Here is an 18,445-nt window from a genome sequence, read left to right as displayed (position 1 = left end):
ATAGCATGCCCATGCTCTCTCTTGCATACACACACTTTCTTTCTGATGCACACCTAAAATTCTCAGTGGGTTCAGGATCTACCGCAAGTATACCTTAAACTGGTGGTTCTCAACTTTGGGTCCTCTAGAAGTTTTGGACTTCACTTCCCAGAATCCATCATCATTGGCCATGCTGGGGAAGGCCGCTGGGAGGTGAAGTCCAAAACAGCTGGAGGATCAAAGGTTGAGAATCCCTGCGATTAAACCCTACTGCTAATTCTAACCCTAAATCTAATCCCAAATCTAACTCTCATTGCATTGGAATTCACCCTGGGCAGAGCTTCCAAAGGTTAGGCAGAAGGCTTTCTTTCTTTGTTATTTACTTTTTAGGCAGAAGGTTTTCAGCAGCATGGCTAGCCCTTTCTCCCAGTCCATGTTCAAAATGATGTGCTCTGAATGGGCCTTGTCTTGTTTACTGACTGCATTTAAATCCCACTCTAGATTAACACTCTCTTGGTGGCATTTTTAAAAAGAGGATCTCGGCTTGCTGTCTGATAGCCAGAGTATTAAGGAGGGCCCATTGGGCAGAAAGGTCCATAGGCAAGGTGTTGCTACCAAGAAGACTCTGGATCTTAAGACTACTTGTTATAGGGCCTGAACAGACCGGCCCAAATAAAGCTGTTTTGGGTCACTTTGGAGGTATGCTGTTTAAATGGCACACGCATCTTAAGAGGCCAGAAGCTGTGCCAAAGCTGTGCTCCAGTCCTTAGTCCTGGAGTGTGGCTTTGGCATGGCTTCTGGCCTCTTAGGACACATGCATAATTTAAACAGCATACCTCCAAAGTGACCCAAAGCAGCTTTATTTTGGCCTGTCTGTTCAGGCCCATAGTTTAGGTCAGGGGAGGATAGCAGTGCAAACCTGGGCCTGTATGCATTCCCTTCCCCAGCTATTTTTGAAGCCCTTGACCCTTCTAGACTGTACAAATCTGGCTTTACTAACAAAGAAGAGGAAAAAGTGAACCTTCAGGAGATGCAATTAATCTTTTAAACAAATTACAACTTCTGTCCTTGAAATAAAAATCCCAGTTTTTCAAATCTAGAACATCACCTCCAGCCACTTCTATTTTGGGGGTGCTTCTTTGGACAGTCTGTGTGGCCCTTGGAGGGTCCCAGGAGAAAAAAAGTGGCCCCTGGACCCATCACAGTTGCCTACTCTATTTAGGTGGTAGAAAACATACAAAAAAAGAGCTTCTGTGAATTATCATAATGCACAACATTGTGTGTGTGTGTGTGTGTGTGTGTGTGTGTGTGTAATGTATGAGGAAGAAGCATCAAACTCTTCCTGTGTGGCATCACTGTAACATTTTCATGTTATTTCAGATCTCAGCCTAAAATCCATCTCTCTCTTCCCCGCTGCAGTATCCTCCTTCCTCTATTACTTATGAGCTAACTGCATTATTTAAGTTGCAGCAACGCATAACTGCCATGACACGGAGCTTGTGTTTATTCAGTGCTTTGAATATGTAAAGCATGATAATGTTGTTATTAATAATTTTATAGGCTCCGGAGGCAACTAGGCTACAGTTTGAACAGAAGATGCTGGGTTGCGTTTTGTTGACTGACAGGCTGCTGAAGAAGAAAAGATAAGCAGGCAGCCAGCTGAAAGTTGCTGAAATTTATAGTTTTCAGCCATGCTGGCCTATTACTGAAAACTTTACAGTTGCTGTAGTCTAACCACTGAGAATGTATGCAAGTTAATGGGAAAGCAAATCAGACATTAGCCATTGGGGGCAGAATGGGTGAAAGCCAGGAAACAGATTTGTCCCTGGGAGCAACAAATTTCCCCCAAGTTTGGTACTGTCTAGCAAAATTGCTAAGCAATTCCTGGAGGAAAGCGCATGTAAAGTTACATAGATGCCATCGCATCCAATGAGTGTTGCTATGTAGCTTGTACCCGCTTCCTATAGTGCTGAGGTGTGGTACCAGTGACTAGCAGAAGCAGGGCAAATGGTGCCATTTAGGGAAATATTTTGTAAATTTGCAAAATTCACACAGGTCCTTGGCACAGAATTTTGTGAATTTTTTGGCACAGTGAATTGTTAACTAGAATGGGGGGAAAGGAAGGTGGAAAGGGCAGTTTGCTTGAGAACAAGCCAGTTTGCTTACATTCTGCTTAAAAATACTTTGCTGCTTTGGTGAAGAAGAAGAAAGAATGGTGTTTTTTTCCCTCTCCTCACTCCATGTTTTAAAGCTGACTCAACTGGCAAAGACGAGACAGGGCTCCCCATCCATCACACAGAAGGTTAAAAGGCTGTGGCACAGGGCAAGTTGTGTGAGAGCCATGGTTCTCTCCTCCTGCCCTGTTTTTGCTGGTAGTAGGGCCAGCCCAGAACTATTAGGAGACACATTTAGAGGATGAGTGTCGCTGAAGTCAGTAGTGGAAAGGGCAAGAGCCAAAAAGAGCCCTCCTCTTTTCTCCTTCTCTTGCTGACAGTCCTTCTCTCCCCATCTTCTCCTTTGCCCCCACAGATCAGTCTTGCAAGGGCCCAAGTTGAGAGCTAGCAGGGGCCTTTTTAAATCAGGGCTGCATGAAGTCAGAAAGAAGGTATAGGATGTTGTAGGGCAACGATACTTAAACTATCTGCCACAAAGGACCACCAGAGTTCCCCTCCAATGTTCCAGGGATCAGTCCCATACTGGTGCCCATTAACTACAACTTTTTCTATTTTTCCTAGAAAATCACTGTGGACCAGCAGGCAACACTGCTCCACGGACCATTAGTTTGAATAGCATTGTTGTAAATAATAATAATAATAATAATAATAATAATAATAATAATATGTTTTATTTATAGACCGCTATTCCGCAATGATCATAGCGGTGTACAGTAAAAATCTTAATGCAATACAAAATACAAGGTGACAAAGGAGGGAGAAGTCTCGTCCTTCAGGCAGTCCCTGATGTTGCTGGGTCTGCCTGATCGCTCCCTCTGAGGCCAAGATGACAGTTGAGGAGGGAGGGGCCTCTTCCTTCAGACAGTCCCTGATGTTGCTAGGTCTGCCTGATCGCTCCCTCTGAGGCCAAGATGACAGTTTAGGAGGGAGGGGCCTCTTCCTTCAGACAGTCCCTGATGTTGCTGGGTCTGCCTGATGACTCCCTCTGAGGCCAAGATGACAGTTGAAGAGGGAGAGGCCTCTTCCTTCAGGCAGTCCCTGATGTTACTGGGTCTGCCTGATCGCTCCCTCTGAGGCCGAGATGACAGTTTAGGAGGGAGGGGCCTCTTCCTTCAGACAGTCCCTGATGTTGCTGGGTCTGCCTGATCGCTCCCTCTGAGGCTGAGAAGACAGTTTAGGAGGGAGGGGCCTCTTCCTTCAGGCAGTCCCTGATGTTGCTGGGTCTGCCTGATCGCTCCCTCTGAGGCCGAGATGACAGTTGAGGAGGGAGCGGCCTCTTCCTTCAGGCAGTCCCTGATGTTGCTGGGTCTGCCTGATCGCTCCCTCTGAGGCCGAGATGACAGTTAAAGAGGGAGGGGCCTCTTCCTTCAGGCAGTCCCTGATGTTGCTGGGTCTGCCTGATGACTCCCTCTGAGGCCGAGATGACAGTTAAAGAGGGAGGGGCCTCTTCCTTCAGGCAGTCCCTGATGTTGCTGGGTCTGCCTGATGACTCCCTCTGAGGCCAAGATGACAGTTTAGGAGGGAGGGGCCTCTTCCTTCAGACAGTCCCTGATGTTGCTGGGTCTGCCTGATGACTCCCTCTGAGGCCGAGAAGACAGTTGAGGAGGGAGCGGCCTCTTCCTTCAGGCAGTCCCTGATGTTGCTGGGTCTGCCTGATCGCTCCCTCTGAGGCCGAGATGACAGTTGAGGAGGGATGGGCCTCTTCCTTCAGGCAGTCCCTGATGTTGCTGGGTCTGCCTGATCGCTCCCTCTGAGGCCGAGATGACAGTTAAAGAGGGAGGGGCCTCTTCCTTCAGGCAGTCCCTGATGTTGCTGGGTCTGCCTGATGACTCCCTCTGAGGCCAAGATGACAGTTTAGGAGGGAGCGGCCTCTTCCTTCAGGCAGTCCCTGATGTTGCTGGGTCTGCCTGATGACTCCCTCTGAGGCCGAGATGATAGTTTAGGAGGGAGGGGCCTCTTCCTTCAGGCAGTCCCTGATGTTGCTGGGTCTGCCTGATGACTCCCTCTGAGGCCAAGATGACAGTTTAGGAGGGAGGGGCCTCTTCCTTCAGGCAGTCCCTGATGTTGCTGGGTCTGCCTGATGACTCCCTCTGAGGCCGAGATGACAGTTGAGGAGGGAGGGGCCTCTTCCTTCAGACAGTCCCTGATGTTGCTGGGTCTGCCTGATGACTCCCTCATGGGCGGATGCTTCTACTTCTCCTCTTATAGCTGATTCCATGCCAAATCTGAAGCTGACCTTGGGGTTATGTAGGGGGCTGTAACACCAAGGACTCCCATCTTTGCATCTTCTTTCCTCCTCATGCCATTGAGGCTACGCAGGCTCATAAATAAAGGCATTATTATAGAGGCAACTTCAGTCTCCAGCACTTGCTCCCTCTAAATGAAACTGACTTGTACAAAGCTATCTTGAACATCCAAACATATAGAGAAGGTAAGGCCAACATGGTATTTTTGAACACAGCCTTATACTGAGTCAAAGCATTGGTCCACCAAGCCCAGGACAGTATTGGCTTTGATCAGCAGTAGCTCTCCAAAGTCTCAGGCAGGGAAGGCGCTTTCCCATCATCTGTTTAACTGAGAGCCTTTTAACTAACTGGAGATGCCAAACTGAATCTGGGGTCATCTGCATGCAAAGCACATCCTCTGCCACAGAGCAATGAGCAATTGGTTGTCAAAGTGCTGTGTATTTGGTGATTCGTTGCAAGTGCAGCAAAGTAATAAATTTTGATGCTGGCTGCAGAATTTCGGCACTTGGAGAATTTCCACTTCCAAGTCATTTTTGAAAGCAAGCTCCAAATCATTATATTTGTACAGAATGGTTAGAAAGTCCAAGGATATGGTGGCGGAATCTCAGCAGCAAGAGGAAGGCTCAGGTACATTTCTCGTGGCCAGAGTCCTTCATGGTCTGACTAGCAGATACAGGGTAAATTGTACAATTTAAGAAAATATTTTGTCCCTTCACTTTTCCTGGAACAAGCGAAGCCTTCTCCAGAGTTTACTGTCTTGCTGGTACAGTTATCCAAAATCAAATTCAGAGATAGTAGCATGCTTTGTCTCTCTTCTTTTTCAAGCTGGCCTCTGGAATTAGAGCACAAACTATTTTGTTCCTTAAACAATGGGGTCTAGGACCTTGTGGGTGGCTTTAAAATGAAAACTAGAACTCCAATAAGGGATAAATGGAAAGGACAGGGATTTCTAGAGAAGCAGAAGCCAAATTGTACAATACTGACTAGGACAGGGGCAGAGAAAGAGGGGGAGAATGGGAGTTTCCTCAGAACAAGCCACTTTGCCTACATTCTGCTTAAAGGATTACGGAAGCTGCAGACAATCTTGGGCAACAGAGCAAATTTTATAATTCCATCCCAAAAGCCACTCTCTGAAAGGCAGCACTTGTTAAGCTGGAAGGATAAAGAGCTTCTTGAATAAAAGGAAACAAAGATGGATCAGCACTGTAGGCCGTCATATGCTGCTAATTCCACAGATGTTCATGCTGCTTAATTTACCTCCAGAGGGACACATGCTGAGAAGGCGATCCGTTTTTTGCTTGGGGTGATGGAAGAGAGCAAGAAAGAGACGGCATCCTGCCTTTGTGTGCTCATTCTGGAAAGCCCTCGAAAGAACTCATATTAGTCATAGTAATAATGGAAACATCCCTTCTCTGGGAATGTTTCAAAGTACTTCACCAAGATGGACACCTGCTGTGTGTCCCTCAAACTTTCCGCTACAATCGCCATAACGTTAGCATGTTCTACACTTACTTTGTTGCCAAAAATCAGTCACTGCTCTAGTTATATGATCTCCCCTAGCTGTATGTTCTCCATCCAACCAGATTTATTTATTGCAAAGAGATTTTAATCTCACCATTTTTACAATCACACTAAACTAATATATAAACTATATCTAAAATATCTAAGACAACACTATGAAACAACTCAGACATGAATAGAGGAGCCTTGGAAGAAATTCCGTTCTACAGGCATCTCCCACTTTTTGATGGATTGCTTTTTGACTATTCATTCTTTCAATGCTATTAAATGATTACCAGAATTATTTCCTTACCTGTCGGAAGCCATTCCTTGTATACTGCAGGATTTTCAGGGCATAATTGGATCGCTGGCCTTTGCTGTTGAACTCTATGTGGCCGGTGAGACCTTCCAATTCTACCTGTCCAAGAGAGGGTGAGTTGCAGCGCCAAATAGGAACTGTCCCCTTTTAGCTTCAAGTTTGGTGCTTTGGACATTTGTCTCTCTCATTTAAAGCCCAATGGATAAAGGATATCTTGGGACTGTGGCCATTCATACCACCAGTGGTGTGATTGAATGCTTCTTCACATCCCTTCACCTGGAAAGCTAGCATGCCACCGAAAAGGCAAGGGGGCTTTGACAGGGGCAACAGTTTGATTTCATGTGTCCTCCTCTGCATTAAGAAATGGTAAAAATCAAGGAAGGATTTAATTCTGCCTGAACTCATGACTTGCCTCTTTCTTCTACATTCTGCTAGGACCCTTATTTTCATTACTATAGTTGGAAGTTGAACTGTTGTGAGTGCTTAATTGTGTCGCATCCAGCTCTGTTGCCTGGGATGTCAGGGAAAGCTGTTACATGGCTGGGTACTGTACAAAGTCACCTTGTGCCATGTTAACATGAAGCACTGTTGTGTAAAGAGCGGGTAAGCACAGCAAACCACACATTGCTAATTGCTGCCAATGCACTATGTCAGACAGCAATTCAAGTTCCTGCCTAGGAAAATTAGCAAAACATAGCAATTCCTGCAGTTCCTTTGTTTAGGGTATCCCTCCAAGTGGAAATCAAAGCTCCAGACTGGGCTTGGTGTCATGCAATGGCACATGCGTTCCCTTTCTCTTTATTCTATCCAAGGAAGCTGAGACAAAGGTGATAGTGACTGTCACTGAGCAGGCAACTGAGCAGATCAGAAGATCAGAAGCTTCACCAGAGAGCATGACTAGATAGAACCTATGGGCTAAAAGTGCAAACTTTAGGAGAAACTTCCAACAGATTAAAAACTCTTTGTGAATGGAACAGAGTTCCACTTGAGTTAGTGGGAATTGGAAACTGGGAAGTATATGAACAAAGACTGGACATTTGCCTATTACAGATGTTGTTCATTTCTGCAGTGAACCAGGAGTGGAGAAACTCTTTCAATCCAAGGGTAAAATTCAATTTTAGATATATATTTTCTCTTTCAGGTCACATTTCATGAGTGTATACAATGAAAGGAATAAGGATAGAATCCAAAACAGTGGCATAGTTTAGCTTAGAGCTCTTACTGCCTGTAAATATTGCTGCTGCCACACTGCAGAAATAAAGTAGTTTGACACCACTTTAACTGCCATGGCTCAGTGTTATGGTATTCTGGGATCTGTAGTTTTGTGAGATATTTAGCCTTTTCTATCAGAGAGCTCTGGTGCCATGACAAACTACAATTCCTAGAATGCCATATCAATGAACCTGGCAGGGCACTAGAGGTCTCTGACAGTGAAAGCTATTTCACAAAACTGCAAACCACAGAATTCCATAGCAAAGAGTTGTGGAAGTGGTGCCAAACTGCTTTATTTCTGCAGTGTGGATACATCCTACACCTAAGAAACATTTTTACTTTTTCACAGGGGGAAAAGACGAGGTAAAGTCAGACCTCCATGTCCATGGATTCTTTATCTAGTTAACTATCCACCACTTGGAAATATCCCATATAAGTATATGTTCCAGAAAACAAACCTTGATTTTGCCATTTTATATAAGGGACACATTTTACTATACCAAAGTATATGCTGGGACATGAGCATCCATGGGTCTTAGTATCCATAAGGGTTCTGGAACCAAAGCTCAGCAGATACCATGGACCCACTGTATGAAAGTTAGGAAGCCACTAAACCAGCGGATCTCAACCTGTGGGTTGCGACCCCTTTGGGGGTAGAATGACCCTTTCACAGGGATCGCTAAAGACCATTGGAAAACACATATTTCTGTTGGTCTTAGGAACTGAGACACCACAATTTTATGGTTGGGGATCACCACATGAGGAACTGTATTAAACGGTCATGACATTAGGAAGGTTGAGAACCCCTGCACTAAACAATGATGCCATGGAAAAAGTGAGTGTCATCTTCTAAAAATCACCAAATGGCCACATTGGGGCTCAAGAGGGATGAATTCACCCTCAGGGTCTAACGTTCCCCACCCTTGATCTAGATGATCTCCACATCCCCTTCAGGTCACAAGCAAGGGTGAAGCCGTCCTCCATGTCCAATCCTTTCTCACCATTCTCAAGTAGTTCATCAAGCTGGTGCCATGTTGCCAGATTTGGGCAGATCCACAGGAGAGGGGTTTGACACCAATTTCCTGGCTTCGGTTCAGTTCTTGCACAGCACTCACCACGGCGTAGACGGCATCAAACAGCAAAGCAGACGAGAGCTGAAGAAACCAGAAAGGAAGGAATAAGGAAAGGAAGCACAATTTAGGCAGAAACCACAGAGAGTGTAATGAACCCCTTTATTAAGCTTTTCAATATATGTACAGTGCTAATGACATTAAAAACAAAAACAAACTTAGTTTTAGAAGTCAAGCAAAAATCAAATATGTATTAGAATCTATTCCCTACAGAAAACACCTTGGACGTCAAACCGAGGGTGGTGTTCACTGAGTGTTAAAATAGGACAGAGTAGGAAAATAACTTCTCAATCAACCAATCAAAGAGTTGAAGGATTTTTCCTCTCCCCAACTGTCTGGGTTTTAAGAAACCAATAGATCAAAAAAATATAAATCAACGTCTGAACAGCAAAAATGCCACGAAGATGCCTTTTTGATGATCCTGATGTGGGAAAACAGGCTTCTTTTATTTTGCATCATTTATGTGGCTGTTTTTATTATTTTACATCACTTATGCTGTTGTGTTTGGGTTTTTTTTGCTACTTATGTGGAAAGGTAGATTGTTTTGCTGGGCATCAAAGTCTTACTCTTGACAACTCCATATCTCCCTCCCTCTCTGGTCCCACATAATTATTCCAAAGGGCCATGAAAAAGAAAATACATCTCCCTGGTTTTCTGTTACGCATTACGCAGCCAGTACACCAAAGTTTACCCAACTAGTGCAAAGTTATTTTTTTCAACACATTTTAAGTTGTGATTTTAGTCCCCTCACTAGGAACGTTTCTGATATTCGTGGAGGAACTAATGTGATTTCTTCTTTTTAGGAGGTGGTTGGAGGATATTATGAATAATAATAACGTCCATGCAAGGACACAGATACCCTGCCCACAAAAGAAATGCCACTGTGAACAGGAGTATTTGGTCATAGAGCTGTTCAGGGTGGTTAGGGAACTAACACAACCCCTGCCTATTAGCTTCCGGGCGCAATACAAAGTGTCGGTTGTTACCTTTAATGCCCTACATGGCTTGGGCCCGAGTTACTTGAGGGAGCGCCTCTCCCTACATAACCCGCCCCCCCCCCCGCACCCTCAGAATATCTGGGACATATTTACTTGAATACCCCAGGGTAAAATTAGTATAAACTTATCAGAGAGCCTACACGGCGACAGCTCCTGCTCATTGGAATGGTCTCCCTGAAAAGATCCGGCTGTGTTCCACGCTGGAAGTCTTCAAGAAGGCTTTGAAAACGCATCTTTTTCAGATAGCATACCCCTCTGATTCTCTTTAGAGATAGAATACCCTAATTAAGATCCGGATATCCAACCACAACCGATTGTTTTTAAATTGATTTGTATTTGCTATGAGATTTTTATTGAATTGTGTAATATTGTTGATGTAACTGCTGATGTATTGTATTGCTTGATTATTGTACTGTTTTGTATTGTATGTGCTGTATTGTATTGTGAACCGCTTTGATCAGACGGAAAAGCGGTATACAAATAAAATTATTATTATTATTATTACTTTAGTAGCACCAAAGGGGCCCAATTTTTCCACGATGGGGTAATATAAGTCACCAGATACTTTATTTGCAATTTGGATCCCATAGTTGACTAAAGTATCATGGATATTGATAAGGAAGCAAGGTATTTTGGGTTGTGGCACCCATCTTGCAGCAGGTCCTTCCTATGGAAACCCACCTAATTCCCAACAGTGAACATTTTCAGAAGCCAAGGTAAATGCTTATTTTAAAGAGAGGACTTTGACATGGGGTATTTATTCTAGTTCTGCTCTTAGTGCTGGATTTGTCCTCTAGTTGTGTTTTGCATTGACATTGTTTTCATCAGATGGTTGTTTATTCCTGATGTTTAAAAAGTCCTTCTGTTCTTATTCTTGTCTGTAATTCGATTGTGTTGCAAGCTATTCTGGCTTCTATTTGAAGGACAGTCAAGAAGAAATGTGTGCAATAAATAAGTGACAATATTTCTCCTCTCTCAGTTTTATCTACAAATAACAGATTTGGCAAGACACCCTTAGAAGAGTTCTTCCAAATAATTTGAAAGAAAAACATGATACACCAGATTTTAGTATTAAGATGGTTTTGGGAGAAAAAATAATCCGTGTACACAACGTCTGGCAATAAATGCAACCTGCAAGGATAACTTCATCGTACATGTTAAATCTGTTCACTGTTTAACAATGTTTTCAACATCTAAAATTGTTCTAAGGGTTTTATTTAACCCCAAAGGGATAAAGCTCCACCAAAAGTCTCATTCACACCAAGTCACTTTTAGAGAGAATTTGATCACATTTATATCTGGATCTTTGCTTAAATTCTGCCTCATGCACCATTTCACGAGTTCCAATAAAACATGTAAGATTCTGTCTTAATCTCTAAACCTGATATTATTTTATATGATTGTGACAATTGGCCTTTCCCTCTGTCTGTTTTTTTATCAATAATTCTTCAAGCTACATTAATTTTTCATCTGAGTTATCAAATTTGAATTCAAAATACTGGGCTTGAATGTCCAGAAACAAAGGAGGCATCCCTTCCGGTGAATTAACATTAATCTCTTTCTGAGAATATATGTATTATGCACCACTAAATCCTTAAAGCTAGAAACATGATGTAAAATTCAAGGAGGAAAGTCTCCTAAAATGCGTCCCAAATTAAATTTAGAATCCAATAGAGAAATATGGGCTTAGATTATTTGTCTATTTATCCCAGGATTTCAATAGCTATGATGGTATTAACCTCTGCCCAAATAACCTCTGGCACTTATATTTATTGATCGAAGATAAGGCCTTCTGAGAGATTGACAGACATGTATTTTCCAGCTCAGGCTGTTGCATTTGTAAACTTGGAAATGCGCATCTCAAAGGTGGCTAATGGTCTGCTGAAAGCTTCACATCATTTTTCATGAATCTAGTGGAGTAGATTCCAGACCATGGACGTTTATAGCTGAATCTGCATTGCAGAAATAATGAAGCTTGACACCGCTTTAATTGTCATGGCTCCATACTATGGAATGCTGGGATTTGCAGTTTGTTGTGGCACCAAGGCTCTGTGACAGAGAAAGCTAAATATTTCAGAAAACTACAAATCCCAGAATCCCATAGCATTCAACCATGGAAGTCCAAGTGGTGTCAAACTGTATTATTATTATTATTATTATTATTATTATTATTATTATTTGCAGTGCAGGTTCAGCCTATGTCTGTTAGTCTTCAAGCTTCCACATGACTTTTTAAAAACATCAGAAGAGCCATATTGGATCAGAGCCACTCGAGGCAACAGCTGCTAAAGCATTAATAAAATAGCCATTGAGGTCTAATTTTGTAAATCTGCACTCGCTTTTTGTGCAATGCCATCCTTCTGCTGAACAATAAAATTATGCAACTGACTCCATAAGCTAACATTTTTGCTTATTATTCAGCTGTGTGATAGGCAATGCACAACGGATGTTTCCATGATCCTAGGGAATCAAAGGGGACTTTGACTAATAGTTATATACCATCCAAGAGAGGACAGCTGCATGTGAAACGGATACACTTGCAGAACTCTCCTTACACAGCTATGAACTAAACACATCTGTCGCTCAACAGCCAAAAAAAGTGCAATTGCCTACGTAAAGGAACTTGCATTTATATGACATCAATACAATTTTGGCCAGATACTACAAAACCATCCAAGCAGAAATTTGCATTTTGGAAAGCAATATCATTTGATACATCTCAACCATAAAGTAACCCTACTAGGTTCAAGGCGGACTTTTGCCCAGCTAAGTATGCATGGGATTGGAATTCATGCCAAAAATTCAAATTCTGCACTCATCCCTACATTTCATGTTTTTTCTCTGACATGGAATTACATAATATAGATTCCCTGATTTGCTATGTTCCTTTGGATTGGGACTTCCCCCTTTTTGCTCTATCCTTTTAATGATATTTTTAGCCTTGCCAGATCCCCCACACACTATGATCTCATACTGGAGAGGGAAATTTTAATCGCTGTCACACCAATCTCTCTCTGGGTCCCTTCTTTTGCAAAGACCTTTCGTCTGACAGTATTACTTCTGCAAGATAATTCACAATCTGTGTTGACAGCCCAGCGTAGACTCATTTGCTTCTAATCACTTCTATTTCTTCCTCCGGACTTCTACACTACTTTTTTTTCATCTTCCGAATCCACCAACCTTTTGTTTTTTTGTTTCTTTTTATCAAGTTATTAACTGGTCATTTCCTCCCTTCTCCTTGCAGCTATGACTAAGATTTCACCTTTAATTATCATCACTTCCTGCTTTCCCATTACTGTCGGTTTCTTATTAGTATCAAAGCTCCATTTTTCCTAACTAACCTCTCCGAGCAGATTGCCTTTCACTAAGGATTGAGCGATCTGTCTTCTTTTCAAAATCCCTTCCATTGTCTCACCTCTTCTACCAGGTGAAAGCAATCGCATTTGAGAATACCTAAAATGGCCAGTGCCTTGCTTTTGAGGTTACCAAGGAATCACCCATATTCAACTACCTGGGATGGACTGTGAAGGGAGGTGGGCTCTCTTTCTTTGGAGGTCTTTCAACAGAGGTTGGATGTGTGTCTTTCAGGAGTTCTGTAACTATGGATCCTTGTGTGGCAGGCGGCTGAACCAGATGTCCCTTGTGGCTTCTTCCAGCTCTATGATGCTATGATGGAACCACTGTCAAACATCCCTGACAGTAAATATGTTCTTCCTAATGTTTAGGTGGAATCACTTCTCTTGTAATTTGAATCCATTGGTTCATGTTCTAGTCTATAGGACAGTGGTTCTCAATCTTCCTAATGTCGTGATGCTTTAATACAGTTTCTCATGTTGTGGTGACTCCCAACCATAGAGCAGCGGTGTCTTGGTTCCTAAGACCATCGGAAATATGTGTAATCTGATGGTCTTAGGCGACCCTGTGAAAGGGTTGTGGGACCCTCAAAGGGGTCATGACCCACAGGTTGACAACCGCTGCTATAGGATCATCAGAATTTAGGCTTGCTCCATCTTCTCTATGACATCCCATCAGATATGTAAAGTTGGCTATCATTTCACATTTCATTCTTCCTTCTCCAAACTCTTTCAGCCTCCTAATCAGTTCCCCATAAGGCTTGGTTTCCAAACTTTTGATCATCTTACAAACCTTTGATCATAAACTTTGGTCCTCAAAAATGTTTTGGACTTCAGCTCCCAGAATACCTGACTTTATGCCAAGCTGGTTGGGGCTTCTGGGAGCTGGAGTCCGAAACACATGGGAGACCAAAGTTTGGGAATCACTGATCTAGAGCAATGGTTCTCAACCTTTGGTCCTCCAGTCGTTTTGGACTTCAGCTCCCAGAATCCCTGATCATTGGGCAAGATGGCTGAAGCTTATAGGAGCTTAAAACCTATGGAGACCCAAAGTTTGATAAGCACTGATCTAGAGGGTCACCCTTCTCCTAAATGGGTATGCCTTTTCTTATCTGTCCCAACAGCTAAGCATTTATGTTAGTTGAATATTTACATGCATTTGCCAATATGTACAATGTGAAGTGAGGGTTTATATTTTGGAAACCAGACTTCTGAAAAAAAGGATCCCACCCCCCTTCTCCCCCCCCAAAAAAAAACTGCTAAGGGAAAATAATGCTTGGAAAACAAAAATGCTATCACCCTTGAATCAAACTGCAATGAGCAAAATGAGAATTCAGATAACACAGTTCTCGATTTTGCATCCTGTTCAAGATTCCTGAGGCTTGGCTGAATAATGATGCTAACACTACTGAGTCTAGTGTTAACACCATTAAGTCCTGTCAGCAATGAGTCAAAACCCAATTTATCTTGGTGGGCCCACATTTGTGGTTGGAATGTCAAAAGTCAGGCTCATCATCTTTAATGGTCTCTAGTCCGTTTTCCCTTCCCTTTCTCCCTTTCTTGTATAGTTAATGATCTCTTATTAGCTACCACAAATGATCCTTGTAGATCTTAATGAAGCATATGACACTATTGATTGGGATATTCGACTCTGTAGCCTCCAAACATTTGCTTCCATTCCTGGAGTGGTTTTTATGTTGGCCCAATGTCTAATTTTGTTTAATTTTATTAGACAAGATGATCAAGGACAGTTTTCTAAAGAGTATAATGGCTGCATGCCTATAAACTGCAAATGTTGGTGGTGAACACCATTCAATATAGCTGTAGGCCACAACACAAACTGGACCCACATCCACTCCACTTTCTCTCCTGGTCAAATATTGGGATCTCTATGAGGCTGATATTCTATTTCTGAAAAGGAAAGGGGGCAAATATTTCAGTGTGTGGCTGCTATATGATGCCAAAAAACCTGTGTGAATAACTTGAAGACACACAAGAAAATCAGCCAATCTCAGGAATAATAGCACTACAATAATGCAGTGTGAATGGGCCCCTGGTTTAAGTGTAGATAGTTCACTCCAGGTTTTCTATTAAGGGTTTGGAAAGGCTAGAAGAGTTGGCACGTGGTTTTAAACATGGAGAAGGAACTACAGAACAATATGGCCTGTACCCATTAAGCATCCAATGAGTCCACATTATTACTTTGTAGCACTCTAGGCATCTAAACGCAACATTTTGCGCACAATACACAATACAACATTTTGTCCACTGGCATCCAAAATTCAATAGAAAATAAGAAGTATCTTTGAACAGCAAAGACAACAACAATTTGTTGTCATTGTTATTAATCAGACTGCATTTCATAGATTTCAGTTCTTTAAATCCTTCTCTTTCTCCAAGGAACCTATGAAGATATAAAGGTTCTCTTTCCATGAGGAGTGGTGGCTTCCATTTTAGTGGGGCAGTGAATCGACATTGGCTTTTAGTCCATAATTTAAAGGAGCTACCCACTACCTTCAAAAATTATCGGATAGCTTCTTTAAAACAGTAATGTTTTGTTGGGTTTTTTTTTTCTCCATTGCAAACCTGTATATTTGCATTTTAATATGCCATTTCTGTTTTCCCATGGTTTGGTTACTTTAAGATGTTACATAGTTTAAAACATTGACTTTACTATTCAATTGTATGTTTTCTTGAGGTGCTCCTTCAGTGGTAACACATTCGAATAACCAAACAAATTAATGGTTTCCTATGCACTTTTGAATTCAATCTGCTCCCCCCCCCCCATACTAGTGTTCTTCTTGTGCCTGTTATTTTGGTGAGAAAATGTTTCCTTCTATACAATCCCTCATGTATTCTGCTTTTGGGGACTACACTCCTGGAATCTTCCAGGTAGCATGGGCATAGTAGTTGTGGGATTCTGAAAACTCGAGTTCAAAAAAGGACCTTTTGCAGACTTTGGTTTACCAAACTTTCGTTGGGACTTATCCTGACGCTTGCTGAAGTCCTATCCCTGATGGAGAATGGCTAATCCTATCATTCTCCATCTTCATTTGTGACAAGGTCTCATTTAGCAGTTTACTGTAGTTTCCTATAACTGCATCTGCACTGCAGAAATGCAGTTTGACACCACTTTAACTGTCATGGCTCAATGCTATGGAATACTGAGATTTATCGTTTTGTCAGCTATTTAGCCTTCTCTGTCAGAGAGCTCTGCTGTCCCAACAAATTACAAACCTCAGAATTCCATAACATTGACCCATAGCAGTTAACGTGGTGTCAAACTGCATTATTTCTGCAGTGCAGATGTAGCCTATTTTGTCCCATTCTCCCTGCCCAGTCTTGGAGAAGCCCCACCATCTGGAAGAGCTTCTCCAGTTGCCTTCTGGCTCATCTGCTTTCCAGCTTGTTCCAAATCTTGCTCGAAAACAATATTTCCTGCTTTGTCTGGGTCTCTTAATTGCCATCTCCCTCTGCCACTATTTATCTGTTAGTCTTATTTAATGCAATAAAGCAATTTGGGATTCTGCTCATATGGCAGACGCCATCCACAATTAAGTTGTATTTCTCCATAACAGGGCCATTGTGGAACAGATCCGCAGGGCTTTCCTGCTGCCCTGCAACTGGCATGAAATACATTCCCCTTGTCTCTCCCCATTCGACTTTAGATCAAATCTCCACCCTTTTAAAATTCTCATCCTTTTCTTGTTGACACTAATAGCCCTTCTGCAAATATTCTCTCATTTGCTCATTAACGTATATTGTTTCACTGCTGCTTATTTTCATTTCTTTTCCTTCTGCGTTCCTTTTCTGTTGTAAATACTGCTTGTTGACTTACAGCGAAAGGCACTCTGGGTATGGGGGGGGGGGGAGGATTGTCAAGACAGTAGCTTCTTGTTTTGCTTCTCTGACATGCTTAGGCAAATGCGATCGAACTGAGATCAAGCAGGTACCTTGCCTGACCAGATCAAGGATAGAAATGGGAAAGAGATCAATGCTCTTCTCACTCCTGCCGGGGGCACCCAAGGAAAGTGACAGGTGGGAGACTCTGAACAGATGAAGCAACAGACTCACATACAACACATAATTAATTGGCAGAATTCATGGTCGTGATGGCCAGCAGCTTTAGAAGACTTTGCAAGATGGAATAGACATGATTCACAAAAGAGGACAGGTTATTAGTGTTTGTTACGAATGACAAGTAAGGTCTGTAGCAAAATGTAGAATCATGGAGGGCTCCTGGCTAGATTTCCAGCCATGCAACTATGCTCCTTTTCGGGATACTCCATTTCACTTTCTCCTGCCATGTTTTCTGTCCAGCTCCCTGCCTACCAAGCAGTATAATATAACTCCTTAGTAAAACACTATGTAAAGCCTATGGCACTATATAAATAAACATAATAATAATAATAATAATAATAATAATAATAATAATACACAGTATCCCCAGTACTCATTGGCTTTTAAATCCACACCTTTGTGCTTACAAATGGTTATTTGGAACCATTGATCCTTATAAATTGATCCTTATAAATAAAATCTATTATTATTATTATTATTATTATTATTATTATTATTATTATTATTTTGCCTACCTCAGGTCTGATACTCAGGGAATTAATATATATCGAGCATTAAGGTCCAGCATAGTGTAGCAGCTTAAGTGTTGGACTAGGGACTTTATCACACCAGGCTCATAAGGAGCCACAATTGCATTCGCCTCCTCCAGCACTGATCCTGCTAGAAAACAGTGTATGGAGAATTCAGAAGGCTAGGTTATGTGTATATTTTTTTAGTGTATGAAACAATGTCATTGATACCTCCAATATGTCTTCAGATTCAACAGAGAGAATGACAAGTACTCCAGTCCAGTGGTACAATCAGGTTTCTTGTCAATGGAATAAACAGTTAATTACAAACATCTGCTTTGGCCTACATTCTAATTACCTAATCTAGCCATCTGTAATTTTAATGATTTCCCCTGATTTCCTTTCTTTGCTGTGTGATTAACGAGGACGACATTTTGAGCAAACAGCTAATCTCCTCCTTCTGCAAGCATGCTCCACCATCTCTTAGCCAGAAAGCCTTGGGATTGCCACAGTTTGCATGACTCTCCTGGCAAGCCCAGCTGTTGACCTTGCCATTCAGAGCTATCTGGAGAAGTTCACTTCCCTTGAGGTTGATGTGTAAACATGTAAAAGCCCTAGTCTGAGGAGACCCTTGGTTGAGATCAGCTTTTAGGAAGTCTGTCAGCATCAAGTATTTAACATAAGAAACAACTTGGGCGGCAGGGGGGCATTCCCTGTGTGAGTATAAAAGTCCTTCCATCGGGGGTAATGAGTGGTTGCTACAAAGAAAGACAAATGTTGAATGTGCTTTGCCAGGGAGATACCAGTCCAGTGTATACAGGCTTATGTGCAAACCAGCTGCCAGATGTTCTGAGTTCTCTAGCTGTTAGTAGCAAGCAATACTCATCAAAACAATCATGATATGAGTTCATACACAGACCTACAAGAGGAGTCTGAAGAGGAAAT

At 42.2% G+C, this 18,445-nt stretch overlaps 1 protein-coding gene across 4 annotated transcripts in view; it reads right to left on the bottom strand.

Moving 5' to 3' along the window:
• The window catches only part of GRIK4 (glutamate ionotropic receptor kainate type subunit 4), a 416,936-nt gene that overhangs the window by 72,112 nt on the left and 326,379 nt on the right, over positions 1–18,445 (bottom strand). For 2 of the 4 annotated variants that reach the window (XM_089537351.1, XM_089537352.1), the window contains exons 9-10: positions 8,432–8,584; positions 6,213–6,317 (exon numbers count right to left, since the gene is read on the bottom strand). The exons of 1 other annotated variant lie outside the window; for it this stretch is intronic. In XM_089537351.1, the coding sequence (XP_089393477.1) occupies positions 6,213–6,317; positions 8,432–8,584 (258 nt within the window). The remainder of the gene's footprint in view (positions 1–6,212; positions 6,318–8,431; positions 8,585–18,445) is intronic. One more of the 4 variants, XM_089537353.1, reaches the window with a different exon arrangement.

The sequence above is a fragment of the Sceloporus occidentalis genome, unplaced genomic scaffold (assembly GCF_023333645.1).
Source record: "Sceloporus occidentalis isolate IW3139 unplaced genomic scaffold, rSceOcc1.0.p SCAF_9, whole genome shotgun sequence".
NCBI lineage: Eukaryota > Metazoa > Chordata > Lepidosauria > Squamata > Phrynosomatidae > Sceloporus > Sceloporus occidentalis.
Note: the sequence above shows the minus strand (reverse complement) of the source record. Positions and strands in the feature narration are given on the sequence as shown.